General features: G+C 47.9%; 1 protein-coding gene across 1 annotated transcript in view; it reads right to left on the bottom strand.

Annotated features, from left to right (window-relative positions):
* The window catches only part of HSPG2 (heparan sulfate proteoglycan 2), a 111,572-nt gene that overhangs the window by 65,532 nt on the left and 28,900 nt on the right, over positions 1–17,140 (bottom strand). Inside the window, 20 exon segments of the mRNA XM_089665739.1 lie at positions 852–1,043; positions 1,197–1,337; positions 1,418–1,521; positions 6,136–6,185; positions 6,425–6,511; positions 6,740–6,861; positions 6,939–7,052; positions 7,246–7,357; positions 7,594–7,712; positions 9,573–9,752; positions 9,839–10,021; positions 10,142–10,282; positions 10,972–11,039; positions 12,692–12,753; positions 12,862–12,948; positions 13,038–13,165; positions 14,527–14,674; positions 15,269–15,465; positions 16,190–16,369; positions 16,458–16,615. Coding sequence (XP_089521865.1) covers positions 852–1,043; positions 1,197–1,337; positions 1,418–1,521; positions 6,136–6,185; positions 6,425–6,511; positions 6,740–6,861; positions 6,939–7,052; positions 7,246–7,357; positions 7,594–7,712; positions 9,573–9,752; positions 9,839–10,021; positions 10,142–10,282; positions 10,972–11,039; positions 12,692–12,753; positions 12,862–12,948; positions 13,038–13,165; positions 14,527–14,674; positions 15,269–15,465; positions 16,190–16,369; positions 16,458–16,615 — 2,573 coding nt within the window.

Here is a 17,140-nt window from a genome sequence, read left to right on the forward strand (position 1 = left end):
TCAGCACCTACATCCTGGGAGTTCTATTTGCCAAGTCTGGAGGCTTCTATTACTGTTGAGTGTGGATGGAGCTCAGGCACAACCTGGACAGCATGACCGGTCCCGGGAGCAGAGCTCCCAATATACACAACAGGGTCAGTGCCAGCCCCTAAAACCTGGCCAATGAATCGGCCTCAACGTGTCTGCCCTCCATAGGACAACCACTTATCTAAAGAGAAGGATACACATCCCACAATGCTACACACTGCCAAGGCATGCTGGAGATGTAAAGTCCTACAGCAGATGAAGATCAATTAAATATCGGCAAGATAAAAAACAGGTAAATAACATAAGAGATTCACAATAAAACCGCAGGACATCTGGTCTCTCATATTGTGTCTCAACAACCAGATTCAACCCGCGTCTGTAGAGAAGAGTTCGGATTTGGTTGGGGATTATGGATTTGAAGGGAGATTTTTTATGGAGAATTGTCCACCATAAAGGAGAACCATTGAGTGACTATTTTTGGGTCCACACTGAGGATAGCCAATGGCCTTCCTGGTTATCTGTTCTTATAGAGGACAATACAAAGGTGTCCACTAACTCTCCACCCACACAGACAATTCATCGGCTCATTACTGGCTAAGCATAGCCCTCTGCGGCCTGTCCACACACATGGACACCATGATGCTCAGCACATCTCCATCATTTCTGATGACGAATGATATTGGCTGTTCATGGTCTCATGGAGACAAGCTACGGACTGCTGCCAAGAACACGACTCCATTTACCACGAGCTCACTGCAGTGATCTGAGGTGGTGGCATGGTCCCTGTACACTGCTCAGGGTGACCCCCAGACATGGCGGGTTACCTTATCCCCCTGGTAGTTCTCTGGTAGCTGCCAATAGAAGGACTCCTGGCCCAGTTGGTCGAACTGACGATAGGAGAGTTGTGGCCCATGAATGGACATCTCCACCGTGAATCCGGTTGTGATGCGGTTACTGCGCTGACGGTTCACCAGAGCAAAGTTCTGGAAGTTTCCAGGTAGGAATGGACTAGTGATCTGGAATGGAAGAAGAAGGAAGTCACATCTATGACTTGGCACCCATCACATGTACTAGAAGTAAGCTCAGTCCAGGTATACACGTCTGTACATTATGAACGCTCAGCATGCATCTAAGAACACAAATCATCACATAAAGCATGACCGTCTGACCAGTTCTCGGTGGTAGCTGGAGCTGGTACATTGCTGGGTGACCCCCATACAGAAGCAGGGTAGGCAGCCGTCTGGGTTGTCCACGTTGAGGTAGAAGTGGTTGGGGCGACAGGTGCTGCATGAAAGACCATCTACATGAGCCTGGAAGAAAATACAGAGCGGGGTGAGGTCTGGTCACGTGACCGAGGGAACTGGATTCCGGCAAAGGAGCCTTCTCTTACCTTACATGGGCACTGGCGGCGGGCGTCACATGTATTACTGATGCTGCCCCGCAGATCACACTGGCAGCCGGGGCCGGGGCCAGGGCCGGGACCGGGGCCGGGACCTGATGGAGACAGAGAGATAACCCTATTTATTATAGGTCAAGGTATTCCGCCATTTCCCCATTGAAAGTATCAGTCTCTGTTTATCCATGTTCCTATCCCAATATCTCCTAGATTGTAAGCTCCCAGGATCAGCCCCTCCCTCTTAGATTGTAAGCTCCCAGGATCAGGGCCCTCCTATCCCTCTTGTATTGAACTGTATTGTTGCTGTATTGTCTCCCGTTATAATGTACAGCGCTGAGCACACTGTTGGCGCCATAAATCCTGTATAATAATAATAATATCAATTGGTCCATTTTAAATCTTCTAACATGCAACACTTCCATACCTGTGCAAGGGGATATATGGAACCAAGGTCATACCTGTAATGGGGGATATATGGAACCAAGGTCATACCTGTAATGGGGGATATATGGAACCAAGGTCATACCTGTGCAAGGGGATATATGGAACCAAGGTCATACCTGTGCAAGGGGATATATGGAACCAAGGTCATACCTGTAATGGGGGATATATGGAACCAAGGTCATACCTGTAATGGGGGATATATGGAACCAAGGTCATACCTGTAAAGGGGGATATATGGAACCAAGGTCATATCTGTGCAAGGGGGATATATGGAACCAAGGTCATACCTGTGCAAGGGGGATATATGGAACCAAGGTCATACCTGTGCAAGGGGATATATGGAACCAAGGTCATACCTGTGCAAGGGGGATATATGGAACCAAGGTCATACCTGTAATGGGGGATATATGGAACCAAGGTCATACCTGTGCAAGGGGATATATGGAACCAAGGTCATACCTGTAATGGGGGATATATGGAACCAAGGTCATACCTGTAATGGGGGATATATGGAACCAAGGTCATACCTGTGCAAGGGGGATATATGGAACCAAGGTCATATCTGTGCAAGGGGGATATATGGAACCAAGGTCATACCTGTGCAAGGGGATATATGGAACCAAGGTCATACCTGTGCAAGGGGGATATATGGAACCAAGGTCATACCTGTAATGGGGGATATATGGAGCCAAGGTCATACCTGTAAAGGGGGATATATGGAACCAAGGTCATACCTGTAAAGGGGGATATATGGAACCAAGGTCATACCTGTGCAAGGGGATATATGGAACCAAGGTCATACCTGTGCAAGGGGATATATGGAACCAAGGTCATACCTGTGCAAGGGGATATATGGAACCAAGGTCATACCTGTAATGGGGGATATATGGAGCCAAGGTCATACCTGTAAAGGGGGATATATGGAACCAAGGTCATACCTGTAAAGGGGGATATATGGAACCAAGGTCATACCTGTGCAAGGGGATATATGGAACCAAGGTCATACCTGTAAAGGGGGATATATGGAACCAAGGTCATACCTGTGCAAGGGGATATATGGAACCAAGGTCATACCTGTAATGGGGGATATATGGAACCAAGGTCATACCTGTAATGGGGGATATATGGAACCAAGGTCATACCTGTAAAGGGGGATATATGGAACCAAGGTCATACCTGTAAAGGGGGATATATGGAACCAAGGTCATACCTGTGCAAGGGGGATATATGGAACCAAGGTCATACCTGTGCAAGGGGGATATATGGAACCAAGGTCATACCTCTGCAAGGGGGATATATGGAACCAAGGTCATACCTGTGCAAAGGGGATATATGGAACCAAGGTCATACCTGTAAAGGGGGATATATGGAACCAAGGTCATACCTGTGCAAGGGGGATATATGGAACCAAGGTCATACCTGTAAAGGGGGATATATGGAACCAAGGTCATATCTGTAAAGGGGGATATATGGAACCAAGGTCATATCTGTAAAGGGGGATATATGGAACCAAGGTCATATCTGTAAAGGGGGATATATGGAACCAAGGTCATATCTGTAAAGGGGGATATATGGAACCAAGGTCATATCTGTAAAGGGGGATATATGGAACCAATGTCATACCTGTGCAAGGGGGATATATGGAACCAAGGTCATACCTGTGCAAGGGGGATATATGGAACCAAGGTCATACCTGTGCAAGGGGGATATATGGAACCAAGGTCATACCTGTGCAAGGGGGATATATGGAACCAAGGTCATACCTGTGCAAGGGGGATATATGGAACCAAGGTCATACCTGTAATGGGGGATATATGGAACCAAGGTCATACCTGTGCAAGGGGATATATGGAACCAAGGTCATACCTGTAATGGGGGATATATGGAACCAAGGTCATACCTGTAATGGGGGATATATGGAACCAAGGTCATACCTGTGCAAGGGGGATATATGGAACCAAGGTCATATCTGTGCAAGGGGGATATATGGAACCAAGGTCATACCTCTGCAAGGGGGATATATGGAACCAAGGTCATACCTGTGCAAAGGGGATATATGGAACCAAGGTCATACCTGTAAAGGGGGATATATGGAACCAAGGTCATACCTGTGCAAGGGGGATATATGGAACCAAGGTCATACCTGTAAAGGGGGATATATGGAACCAAGGTCATATCTGTAAAGGGGGATATATGGAACCAAGGTCATATCTGTAAAGGGGGATATATGGAACCAAGGTCATATCTGTAAAGGGGGATATATGGAACCAAGGTCATATCTGTAAAGGGGGATATATGGAACCAAGGTCATATCTGTAAAGGGGGATATATGGAACCAATGTCATACCTGTGCAAGGGGGATATATGGAACCAAGGTCATACCTGTGCAAGGGGGATATATGGAACCAAGGTCATACCTGTGCAAGGGGGATATATGGAACCAAGGTCATACCTGTGCAAGGGGGATATATGGAACCAAGGTCATACCTGTGCAAGGGGGATATATGGAACCAAGGTCATACCTGTAATGGGGGATATATGGAACCAAGGTCATACCTGTGCAAGGGGATATATGGAACCAAGGTCATACCTGTAATGGGGGATATATGGAACCAAGGTCATACCTGTAATGGGGGATATATGGAACCAAGGTCATACCTGTGCAAGGGGGATATATGGAACCAAGGTCATATCTGTGCAAGGGGGATATATGGAACCAAGGTCATACCTGTGCAAGGGGATATATGGAACCAAGGTCATACCTGTGCAAGGGGGATATATGGAACCAAGGTCATACCTGTAATGGGGGATATATGGAGCCAAGGTCATACCTGTAAAGGGGGATATATGGAACCAAGGTCATACCTGTAAAGGGGGATATATGGAACCAAGGTCATACCTGTGCAAGGGGATATATGGAACCAAGGTCATACCTGTGCAAGGGGATATATGGAACCAAGGTCATACCTGTGCAAGGGGATATATGGAACCAAGGTCATACCTGTAATGGGGGATATATGGAGCCAAGGTCATACCTGTAAAGGGGGATATATGGAACCAAGGTCATACCTGTAAAGGGGGATATATGGAACCAAGGTCATACCTGTGCAAGGGGATATATGGAACCAAGGTCATACCTGTAAAGGGGGATATATGGAACCAAGGTCATACCTGTGCAAGGGGATATATGGAACCAAGGTCATACCTGTAATGGGGGATATATGGAACCAAGGTCATACCTGTAATGGGGGATATATGGAACCAAGGTCATACCTGTAAAGGGGGATATATGGAACCAAGGTCATACCTGTAAAGGGGGATATATGGAACCAAGGTCATACCTGTGCAAGGGGGATATATGGAACCAAGGTCATACCTGTGCAAGGGGGATATATGGAACCAAGGTCATACCTCTGCAAGGGGGATATATGGAACCAAGGTCATACCTGTGCAAAGGGGATATATGGAACCAAGGTCATACCTGTAAAGGGGGATATATGGAACCAAGGTCATACCTGTGCAAGGGGGATATATGGAACCAAGGTCATACCTGTAAAGGGGGATATATGGAACCAAGGTCATATCTGTAAAGGGGGATATATGGAACCAAGGTCATATCTGTAAAGGGGGATATATGGAACCAAGGTCATATCTGTAAAGGGGGATATATGGAACCAAGGTCATATCTGTAAAGGGGGATATATGGAACCAATGTCATACCTGTGCAAGGGGGATATATGGAACCAAGGTCATACCTGTGCAAGGGGGATATATGGAACCAAGGTCATACCTGTGCAAGGGGGATATATGGAACCAAGGTCATACCTGTGCAAGGGGGATATATGGAACCAAGGTCATACCTGTGCAAGGGGGATATATGGAACCAAGGTCATACCTGTGCAAGGGGATATATGTAGGCAGGGCCGTGTGTGTGTGTGTGTGTAACCGGGATCTTACCTGTGCGGGGGTAGGGGGTATATAGAATAGGGATCATAGCTGGAAGGGGGGGTGGGAATATGGAATTGGGTCAGGATTATACCTGTGCAGGGAATGAATGAAACCAGGATCATACATGTACGGGGGGTATATGGGGGGGTGTATATGGAGCCAGGATCATACTGGAGCAGGGGGATATATAAAGCCAGGACCATACCTGTACGGGGGGTATATGGGGGGGGTGTATATGGAGCCAGGATCATACTGGAGCAGGGGGATATATAAAGCCAGGACCATACCTGTACAGGGGATATACGGAACCAGGATCTTACCTGTGCAAGGTTGTCCTCGAGATGGATCTCCTACGTAACCGGGCGCACACCTAGAATTAGAAAGGTTTTGGACTGTCACCACAAACTTCCAGGTGAGTAATCTGTTCAGGTTTTCACACTAATTGGGTGTAAACTCCACACAAAGTTGGGTCCTGCAATGTGCAGTGATACATTTTATCAGGTAGTAGTACATATTTCGGGACAAGGATGAGATTCTCCTGCATTGCCTGCAGCCACCATGATCTCTCTCTTGGGTATTAAAAGACAAAGTTCAATGGAGGCCGATTACCTTTCACATTGACGTCCGATGTAACCAGAGGGACAGGAATCGCAAGTTGGTTGACCATCTGAGTCCAAGAAGCATGTTCCATAGTACCTGGATACAGACACACAAGAAAGACCAAGTTATGGACCCTCATCAGAGGAGGAGACTCTTCACAACCTCCAGATGGTCACAATGGGCCTTATGAACACAAACTGAAGAAAGAACAATCAGGATTGTCACTCCCATCCCATCAGTTCCTGGAGGTCATTATCAGAAAGAAGATTAGTGTGAATTAGAAGAACATGGACAGCCTGATCACTTGAGGACACTGCAACTTACTGGCTGGTGGTGCCCCGACATGGACAAGGCTGGCAATCTCCAGGACTTCCTCGTCTTGGGTCTCCATAGAAGCCCGGTCTACAGCGGTCACACTTGGGCCCCTCGGTGTTGTGTTGGCAGTTCTGGAAGACAAATGATGACAGATCAGCTCCTACAGATATGAGGTGACATGTAGAAAACTGATAGAACTGAAACATACCAGACATTCTCCTGTCTCCCCGTCACACTCCGTAGAATGGCCACCACACTGGCAGCGCTCACATGTGCCCAGATATAGACCGCTGGTAGACCGTGTGTAGCCAATGTCACAGTCCTGCAGGCAGGAAATCCAGACACAGAGATTACATATGTGCAGAATGAGAACATTTGTTTTGTATCGATTCGTTAAGTTACGAATTTCATTTATTCATTTTCGTCCGGATTCATATTTTTCGAACGGATTTGAAGTATTCCTATCAGTAGATCTCACTATGAATCCACAAAGCTGGACCAGCAGTCCCACCCACCTGACACGATGGTCCTGTGTAGCCGATGGGGCAGGAACAGTCCTCCACCTCGAACGCCTTGTGCAGGCCTGTACCATGTGGAAGGGCAATGTCCATGTAGATGTTGGAGATCCTGAGAAGAGACAGGGAGTGAATACATGAGAAACACAATGGGGGAGGTTTACTAAAACTGGAGCACTCAGAATCTGGTGCAGCTCTGCATGGCAGCCAATCAGCTTCTACTTTCATCTTGCTCAATGAAGCTTTGACAATGAAACCTGGAAGCTGATTGGTTTCTATGCAGAGCTGCACCAGATTCTGCACTCTCCAGTGTCCCATCTATACTGTACAAAGACTCTCGTTACTCACCGACTTTCCACCATCCTCTCGGCGTAGGACGCCCGGATCATCAGAACGTCGATATCTGCCAGCGCCATTAACAAGTGCTCACGTGTAGCTTCCTGACCATCCGTCCTCCTCCAGAAACGCTGCCATGGATAGAAATGGTTTGTTAGATCACTAAATGACAAAGGTGTACAGGTCCCTTTAATAAAATGCCAAAATTCTATGTAACCCAGAAATGACCTCTGACCTCTGGATCTTGACCCAAAAACTGCTGAGTGTGCGTTTACATAATGATGTGTAAAGGTCTTCTCCCATTGGGCCCCCTTCCCCAGAATCCAGCATCTTGCAGCACCCTCCTAGATAGGTTCCAGGTTAGGGAAATGTAGCTCTTGGGTCACTCTAATCAGTTGAGCTGCATGCGATTATTTGGGTCTGTTCCATGTTTCACTGGCTGCAGGGTTGCCTGCTTCCCCATCAAATCAGCAGCTAAATAATTATGCAGCCTTGGTCAGTCCCGGAGGATAGGTTCCCAGAGGGTGGCTGGAAGGGAGCATAAATAGCCTAGGGCCTGAAACAGAGGGGTTCTTGTCCTAGAGGAGGAAATCCTAGCCTTGAGGGCATTTGTCCTTCTGGACAGACCTGCCATGCTTCTACTGCTCATCGTGGTCCCAGCTATAACTGGGAGGCGTATTCTGCTGAAATTGCTGGAGCTGACTGAGGGTATCTGGTCTGAAGAATTCACAGGAGAAGTGTCTGGAAGATATCGGAAGGTGGCATCCAATTACCCAAGGACATTAGTGAGTCCAGACCGGTGTGAGAGATCCCAGTAACCATGTGCTGCTACTATCCATCTTGAACTAGAGTCAGCATTGCTGAAAGTGGACATTGTTCATGGTGTCCCAGTGTAGTTCAGCCCATCATTTGCTGCTTCAAGGACTGAGCTCAGATTCCTAGGAGGAAGATTAATGTCCTCAAGTTACTGCTTAACTTTGCTGGAGAAAAGCATACCCCTAGACTGATCATTGAGCCTAACTGCTGGTACATCTTCTGGGAGACAGCCTTGGGACCTAAACAGTGGGCCCCTTATGGGGTGAGCACTACAATCTAATGTAGATTTCTGGCCCACATCCACCAGTCTTGACTTACATCTCAGAAGAGAACAGTAATTGTGAGGGGAATCGGGCATATCTCCATCTCCACCATCAAGGAAGTCTTGTCTTACATCTCGGAAGGGAACAGTGATGGTGATGGGGAAATCGGACCTATCTCCATCTCCACCATCTGGGAAGTCATCTTAGCTCCGGGAAGGGAACAGTGATGGTGATATCATGTCCACCTCCATCATCAGAGAAGTCTGGTCTTACCTTCCGGAAGGGAACAGTGATGGTGATGTGGAATCATGCCCACCTCCATCATCAGGGAAGTCTGGTCTTACCTCCCGGAAGGGAACAGTGATGGTGATATCATGTCCACCTCCATCATCAGGGAAGTCTGGCCTTACCTCCCGGAAGGGAACAGTGATGGTGATGTGGAATCATGCCCACCTCCACCTTCAGGGAAGTCTGGTCTTACCTCCCGAAAGGGAACAGTGATGGTGATATCATGTCCACCTCCATAATCAGAGAGGTCTGGTCTTACCTCCCAGAAATGAACAGTAATGGTGATATCATGTCCACCTCCATCAGGGAAGTCTGGTCTTACATCTCGGAAGGGAACAGTGATGGTGATGGGGAATCATGCCCACCTCCATCTCCACCATCGGGGAAGTCTGGTCTCACCTCCCAGAAGGGAACAGTGATTGTGATGTGGAATCATGCCCACCTCCATCTCCACCATTGGGGAAGTTTGGTCTTACCTCTCGGAAGGGAAAGGTAATGGTGATGGGGAATCATGCCCACTTCTACCATCGGCGAAGTCTGGTCTTACCTCCCAGAAGGGAACAGTGATGGTGATGTGGAATCATGCCCACCTCCATCTCCACCATTGGGGAAGTTTGGTCTTACCTCTCGGAAGAGAACGGTGATGGTGATGGGGAATCCAGGAGAACTTCTGATATCAGCGTAATGCTCCAGGAAGATCCCATTACCCTGAAGAACGACATGAGGCTGGGTATCCAGAGACTGGGCCCCATAGGAGGCCTCATAGGTGATGGTGTAGCGCAATTCTCCGCCATATGATGTGACCTGGAAGACAAGGGTCAATGTCACCTTGTGAATCCTTCCACCATAATCGCCATTCTTGCCCCTCTCATTCCCGGTGGGAGCTGTACCTTGTCCCCCTTGAAGCGCTCAGGCAGCACCCAGAAGTAGACGTCTTGAGGGATGTTGTTGAAGGAGCTGTATGTCAGCTCTGATGGACCTGTCACACTGATGCCCTCGCTGATTGTGCGTGTGCTGGCAGCATTAGAGATGGAGAATGGCGCCCTTTCATGGCTGTCATATGTAGCGCGGACCTTTAAAACATTGGAAAACATACATTTAATGGACGCAATGGTCATGGTGTCTGCGTGACATCACCCCCTTGTGTACCCCAATATATCTGCTCCCCTGGACTCAGACATACGGATCAGTACCTGGTCTCGGTTCCAGTAGGAGCTCGAACATTGCCGGGTCACTCCCATACAGAAGCACTTCAAGCAGCCGTCTGGGTTCCGCTCACTGAGGTAGAAAGTTCCACTTTTACATTCGTTACACAAATGCCCTGAGACATGCGGCTGAAAAGGAGAATCAAGAGTCACCAAAACAAGAATGGAGGGGAAATCTCCCAATGAGGACACCCATTCCAGTAACACCAGTATGGAGATTCCCTCTCACTTCCTGTTGTGTCTCCAGGCAGGAAGTGAAGAGAAATCTCTCAAGGGTACAAAGAGAGAAAAAGGTAAACTGATGGGTGCAACCCCTTCTCTGCTCCATCCAAAACTAAAGAAACGTTCTGACTATACATAAATGTTGCAGAAGGACCTCCACCCCGATCCAACTAGACTAGGGGTTCCCAACCTCAGCCCTCAAGAACCCCCAACAAGACACGTTTTAGGAATTTCCCTCACCAAGTCTTTGACACTGGATTGAAAGCACTTGTGCAAGCAGAAGGAAATCGTGACCTGTTGGGGGTACCTGAGGACTGAGGTCACGAACTCCTGGTCTAGAACCCCAGCAATGGTGGGGTGATCTCTCATTGGAACTCTCCTTCTGTGGAGACTCGAGGAAGAGGCAATGAGTCAGTTACAGGAGCGGGGGGAAGAGGATTCTGGGAGTTCTGTTGGAGCGATTGGAAGAGAAATGTAATGTGATTTGCCAGTTTAAAATATATTTGAATCAAATGACACATTGTAGTAAATGTATTCTGTAATTTATCAGGCAACAGCCGAGGGGCGCTGCAGGATGCCACGGAAAACGGACTCACCTTACATACACAAGCGTTGGGAGAGGAGACGGCGCTGCCACGAACATCACAGATCCCCGTATCGGCTGCTGCGGGATACACACAGCGATCAGCACACAAAACAGGCAAAACTCCAAAATTAATGAGAAACAAGAATGATCCCCGCCACGTGAACTGCGTAACTAAGGAGAAACAAGAATGATCCCCGCCACGTGAACTGCGTAACTAAGGAGAAACAAGAATGATCACCGCCACGTGAACTGCGTAACTAAGGAGAAACAAGAATGATCACCGCCACGTGAACTGCGTAACTAAGGAGAAACAAGAATGACCCCCGCCACGTGAACTGCGTAACTAAGGAGAAACAAGAATGACCCCCGCCACGTGAACTGCGTAACTAAGGAGAAACAAGAATGATCCCCTCCACGTGAACTGCGTAACTAAGGAGAAACAAGAATGATCCCCGCCACGTGAACTGCGTAACTAAGGAGAAACAAGAATGATCCCCGCCACGTGAACTGCGTAACTAAAAAGAAACAAGAATGATCCCCGCCACGTGAACTGCGTAACTAAGGAGAAACAAGAATGACCCCCGCCACGTGAACTGCGTAACTAAGGAGAAACAAGAATGATCCCCGCCACGTGAACTGCGTAACTAAGGAGAAACAAGAATGATCACCGCCACGTGAACTGCGTAACTAAGGAGAAACAAGAATGATCACCGCCACGTGAACTGCGTAACTAAGGAGAAACAAGAATGATCCCCGCCACGTGAACTGCGTAACTAAAGAGAAACAAGAATGATCCCCGCCACGTGAACTGCGTAAGTAAGGAGAAACAAGAATGACCCCCGCCACGTGAACTGCGTAACTAAGGAGAAACAAGAATGACCCCCGCCACGTGAACTGCGTAACTAAGGAGAAACAAGAATGACCCCCGCCACGTGAACTGCGTAACTAAGGAGAAACAAGAATGACCCCCGCCACGTGAACTGCGTAACTAAGGAGAAACAAGAATGACCCCCGCCACGTGAACTGCGTAACTAAGGAGAAACAAGAATGACCCCCGCCACGTGAACTGCGTAACTAAGGAGAAACAAGAATGACCCCCGCCACGTGAACTGCGTAACTAAGGAGAAACAAGAATGACCCCCGCCACGTGAACTGCGTAACTAAGGAGAAACAAGAATGACCCCCGCCAGGGTCACCTATAGGGGGGTATAGGAAGTCCTCCTGTACTGGGCTGCATCAGGTCAACAGGGGGCCCCAAGGTGTATAATGGTGGCCATGCTGGTACCCCTCAATCAGTCTTTCATGTACCCCCCACATTCTCCCTGACCAGTCATGGCCACTTTGATTCTCCCTCTGGTGACATCACACCAAGCTTCCCTGTCATTCTGGCAGCCTGAACTCCCTGCAAAGGCGAATTTCGCTTCCAGACTGGCCATCCAGTGTGGTCCCTGATGCATGTGCACTGCGATACCAGACTGGGCAGCCTTTGTGGTCCCTGATGCATGCACAGTGGGAGCCCCTCTCCCTACTGGAGCCAGGCTGAGGTGAGAACAGTGTGGAAAGTGAGGAGGTGCAGTCAAGGCACACCCAGGTAGATGAGAGGAGATCAGTAAGGCTGTATGGGGCCCTATGAGTTCTAAAAGTGGCCCTAAAGTCCACGCACAGTGCAAGTCTGTTGGGAGAGGTGGAATCACTAGTTGTATCTGGAGAGGGGGAGGAGTCATACTAACCAGTGGATTTTGTGCACCGCCCTCCAGGTCTCATTGGGTCACCATCATATCCTACGGCACACCTGGAATGAGAATAATCAGATAACGTATGTACCACGTGGCCTTCAAACGTCAGATACCAGAATTAAATATCTGGAGTGATAAGGCAATATATACGAGTTGGCCGTTACCTCTCACACCGCCGGCCGGTGTAGCCCTCAGCACAGTTATCACACGTTGGCTGACCATCGGTGTCCAGGAAACACGTGTCTGAGTACCTACAGTGGGGGGGTAGGGAGCCGGCTGTCAGAGGTCAGGATATCACCCAGTAAACACATTGAATGTACCATGTGGCATGGTGGCTCACCTGCGTGTCGGGTCCATGAGAGGACAAGGACAGGGTCGGCAGGCATCGGCTGTGCCCTTAGTGGGATCTCCGAAGAAGCCCGCCTTACATTTATTGCATTGTGGCCCCTCCGTGTTGTGTTGACAGTTCTAGATTGGAGAAAACACAGTAAGAACATCCAGTCTTCATATCTGAGCTTCCACCCCGCCTGTGTAGGCTCCATCCCAACTGACCAAAGAACATTGGAACGTTCATCCAACCTTACTATGTTGTGGTGAGCGATTCATTTCCGCTGATCCTGCGAGTGTTTCTAACTGTGGCTCAATACATTTGAACCTTCATACTGCACTTAGAAGGCCCTTCCATTTCTCCCTTCTTCTCGGGTCCTTACAATGCCACCCAGAGACAGCAAGGAGCCTACAGAATACCGGCCTGTACATTGACATGGCTGGTGTTCCCAGAGCTTTAGGCTTTCAGCAACAAAGGTGGAGTCTTGGTGCTCCACAGCCATAGCTGGCTGGAGGACAGAAGCTCTGGACACATGGACACTCTCCCAGCATTCCACATTCTGCAGCAACATGACTTTACGGGAATTATAGGACTTGATCAATAGTCAAGTACTAATGTGGCAGCACCCATATATAGCAGAGTTCCCCTTTAAGTGTCTAAAAGCATCGGTTTTCAGAACCAGGTCATCGTCTCACCTCCTCCCCCTCTTTTCCTGTGGAACAATGTGCTCCAGCCTACCAGCTGACACCCTGACTGTCAGTCGGTGATATTTTATCTAAATGTGAAACCGCAAAGGAATATCCTGAACTGCTCAGAATGTATTTTAAAGGTACAAAAAGTAAAGAGGAAATCTATGCATTGTGACGTAATTGTTGATATATACATCATGAAGATGCTTTTCATGGCACTCAGCTTGCAGACACGAGTCTGGCCAGGTCAACCAGCTGGTAAATAAAAAGCTTGTTTTCCTCAAGTTCGTGTCCGGAGTTTTCCTGGAGTTCCCAAAGTTGTCATTACACTAACTCCTAAATACATTAACACACATTAACCAATTAGAATCCTCCTTGTACTGGGTGGGTCCAGCAGAGTGATCTGATTGGTTACTATGGGTTACTTTGTTGTATGAGGCTGTATATGACCTCCATTCCACTACGGAGCCTCCAATGACCTTTCACTGAGCAGCACCACAAATGACCAGACTGAACCGTGCTGAAAAATATTTCGTCCTGTAACCATGACAACCTGAAAATGGTGTGCTTCTACAAGTCGTATTTCCTGCACTCCGAGATACACGTAAATATGATCGAAGGCAGAAAACTCCAGACGTAAATTCTGGGAATACGATATCATAGAGCAGGACACAGCCAGGCTGAGGTCAGTGCAGACATCGAGCAGAAACCTGAAGTCGTGACAAACCAGATCAGAAGATCACAAACACAGCTGAGTGACGGCCGTGACACCTACAGGAAGTTGTCACCTATGAAGGCAATGTGTCACTTACTATGCAGTAGCCGCTCTCAGAGTCGCAGGATCTGGCGTGACCATTGCAGTTACATCCGGAACAGGTCCCCAGGAAAGGTCCTCCAGGAACTCGCTCAAACTGTAGAGAACAAACTTCGCAGGAAAGGCCTGAATATCCCACGGGGCACCTGAAATGAGGGGTTATCAGATCACAATCACTAACAGGAGCTGAACAACATGACAACAAAGTGTTAATTTTGTGGGTGCGAGCAACCAACTCAGTAATGGTCCTTCATATGGGACATGAATACCATATGGGAAGAACTTTTCCACCATGTGTCGTCATATCAGGCCATACAAGCTCTGCTTCTCTACCACGCATATCCATCATGTAATAATGATGTACGGTGGAGGAGTCTTTCCCATCACAGGACCCCAAGTCTTCTTCTCCAGCATGGGGGCATGGCCATGGGTTGGAGAATGATGTGTACTAATTCACTAATATATGGATAGCACAACTGACCCCCTTCATACTGACCCCCTTCATACGTCACCCAGGAATCCATAGACTGGACTGCGTGTACAGATCTGAATGGCATACGGTCTATAGGACACAACACGGTCCCCCACGCTGTGAATGTCACCATATTTGTATATTGGGGTATTCATAGGAGAACGGCATGGCAGATAACTGGCAGCCCTCCTTATAGAACAAATCCCTGACAACCCATACAACAATAGCGATGGTGGAAAGGTCCAAGAAGCGCCTTCATCTGACGTACCTGCACTCTTCTACGGCCAATGCCACTCCTAGCTGGGTGTACTCCACACTGGTCGTATCCATGACAATGTCTCCCAGGCCAACACTGGCCATCTTGTTGTCATAGACAGTTTGGATCATGATGGCTTCCACATTCTGAAGGGTCATCAGCAGGTCCTCCCGGGTCACGGCGGCTCCGGATTCGTGCTGCCAGTTCTCCTGCCAGGGCCAACAGAAAGGGATGGACAACATTGTCACACACTCCAGAGAATATCGAATTCTGCTACTTATAATTTGTCTCCTGGATACCGTCATCACATTAATACTTTATTTCAGCTTTTTATAGTCAGCAGCTGTATACTGATAAGAATAACAGCAAAATTGGTGAAGAATTATCAAATTGCTAAAATAGATGAAAACAAACTTAATTCAACAATTTCAGAGACCAAGAAGACCAGAAGTAGGTGGATATGAGGTGGTGCCGTGCTCCCCGATGAATGTAGAACCACAGATAAACTGCCATTTGCATGTCATGTGACCCAATTAAACCTGTTATGGCCTCCAGCATTACTGACAAAGTGCTTGTCTACATATCTGTTCCCTCATACTTGAGTCACAGTAACCATTAGAAGTTCTAGCACTTCATAGCTGGCCAACCAACGGCGGGGCTTATATCTGACTTGGAGAGAAGCCACGGCCTTGTGTTCAATCTAGGATCTGTCTCAGGTCTGTAAAATCTGGGGGGAGGTTTGGAATGTGGACTACACACACATGACAGTCACAAGACACATATAACATATAAATGACACTGTACTATCTGGACTAAGGTTTGGAGAGGACATCACTCAATGTTCACAGCTGACATTTTGGATTTCTAATTATGTAACTGACATTTCTGTTTCAGAGTTTGATACAGAAGAGCCTCAATGGCGGGAGATCTCACCTCCGTGAATTGGATCGCTCGCTGGTTCACAACGGTAGGCTGGGTAAATGACTGAACTCGATAGATCAGTTTCTGTCCATTTCCAATCAGAATGATGTCTGGCCTTCTCACTGGTTCTGACTGGCCTCGAGTGAGACCATAGCGGACTTTATAGCTGAGGGCACCTCCGTAGGAGTCCACCTGATCAGAGAAGATGAAGCTCATTGGTCAAAAACTAAATAAAATAATATAATCCTTTGAATGAGATATCCACGGTATGAGACATTACCTTGTTTCCCAGGAACTGTAATGGGAGCGTCCAGTAGGAATCATGACTCAGGAACCTTCGAGAAAGATCAACTAGCTGGAACTCCTCAACTGTTGTGTCAATCTGGAGCTGATTAGATGAGAGGGGAGGGAAGCCCTGTGGAGAGGTCACATTCACACCTACAACAGAGGGACAGAAATGTCCATGAGCTGTGTATGTCCTGAGATGTACTGTATCTACACATTAGCCCTGACTGATCGAGGATAGAGAGTTCCCTGAGCAATCTATGTCCTGAGATGTATCTACACACGAGCCCTGACTGATGGAGGATAGAAAGGTCCATGGGACGTGTATGTCCTGAGACTTAACTGATGGAGGACAGAGAGGTCCATGAACCTTCTATGTCCTGAGATGTATCTACACACAACCCCTGACTGATGGAGGACAGAGAGGTCCATGAGCCAGATACATCTTGGGACATATCTACACACAAGCCCTGACTGATGGAGGACAGAGAGGTCCATGAGCCGGGTATGTCCTGAGATGTGTCTACACACAAGCCCTGACTGATGGAGGACAGAGAGGTCCATGAGCTGGGTATGTCCTGAGATGTGTCTACACACAAGCCCTGACTGATGGAGGACAGAGAGGTCCATGAGCCGGGTATGTCCTGAGATGTGTCTACACACAAGCCCTGACTGATG

The sequence above is a fragment of the Staurois parvus genome, unplaced genomic scaffold (assembly GCF_062004578.1).
Source record: "Staurois parvus isolate SC_StPar_1 unplaced genomic scaffold, SC_StPar_1.0 ptg002313l, whole genome shotgun sequence".
Taxonomy (NCBI): domain Eukaryota; kingdom Metazoa; phylum Chordata; class Amphibia; order Anura; family Ranidae; genus Staurois; species Staurois parvus.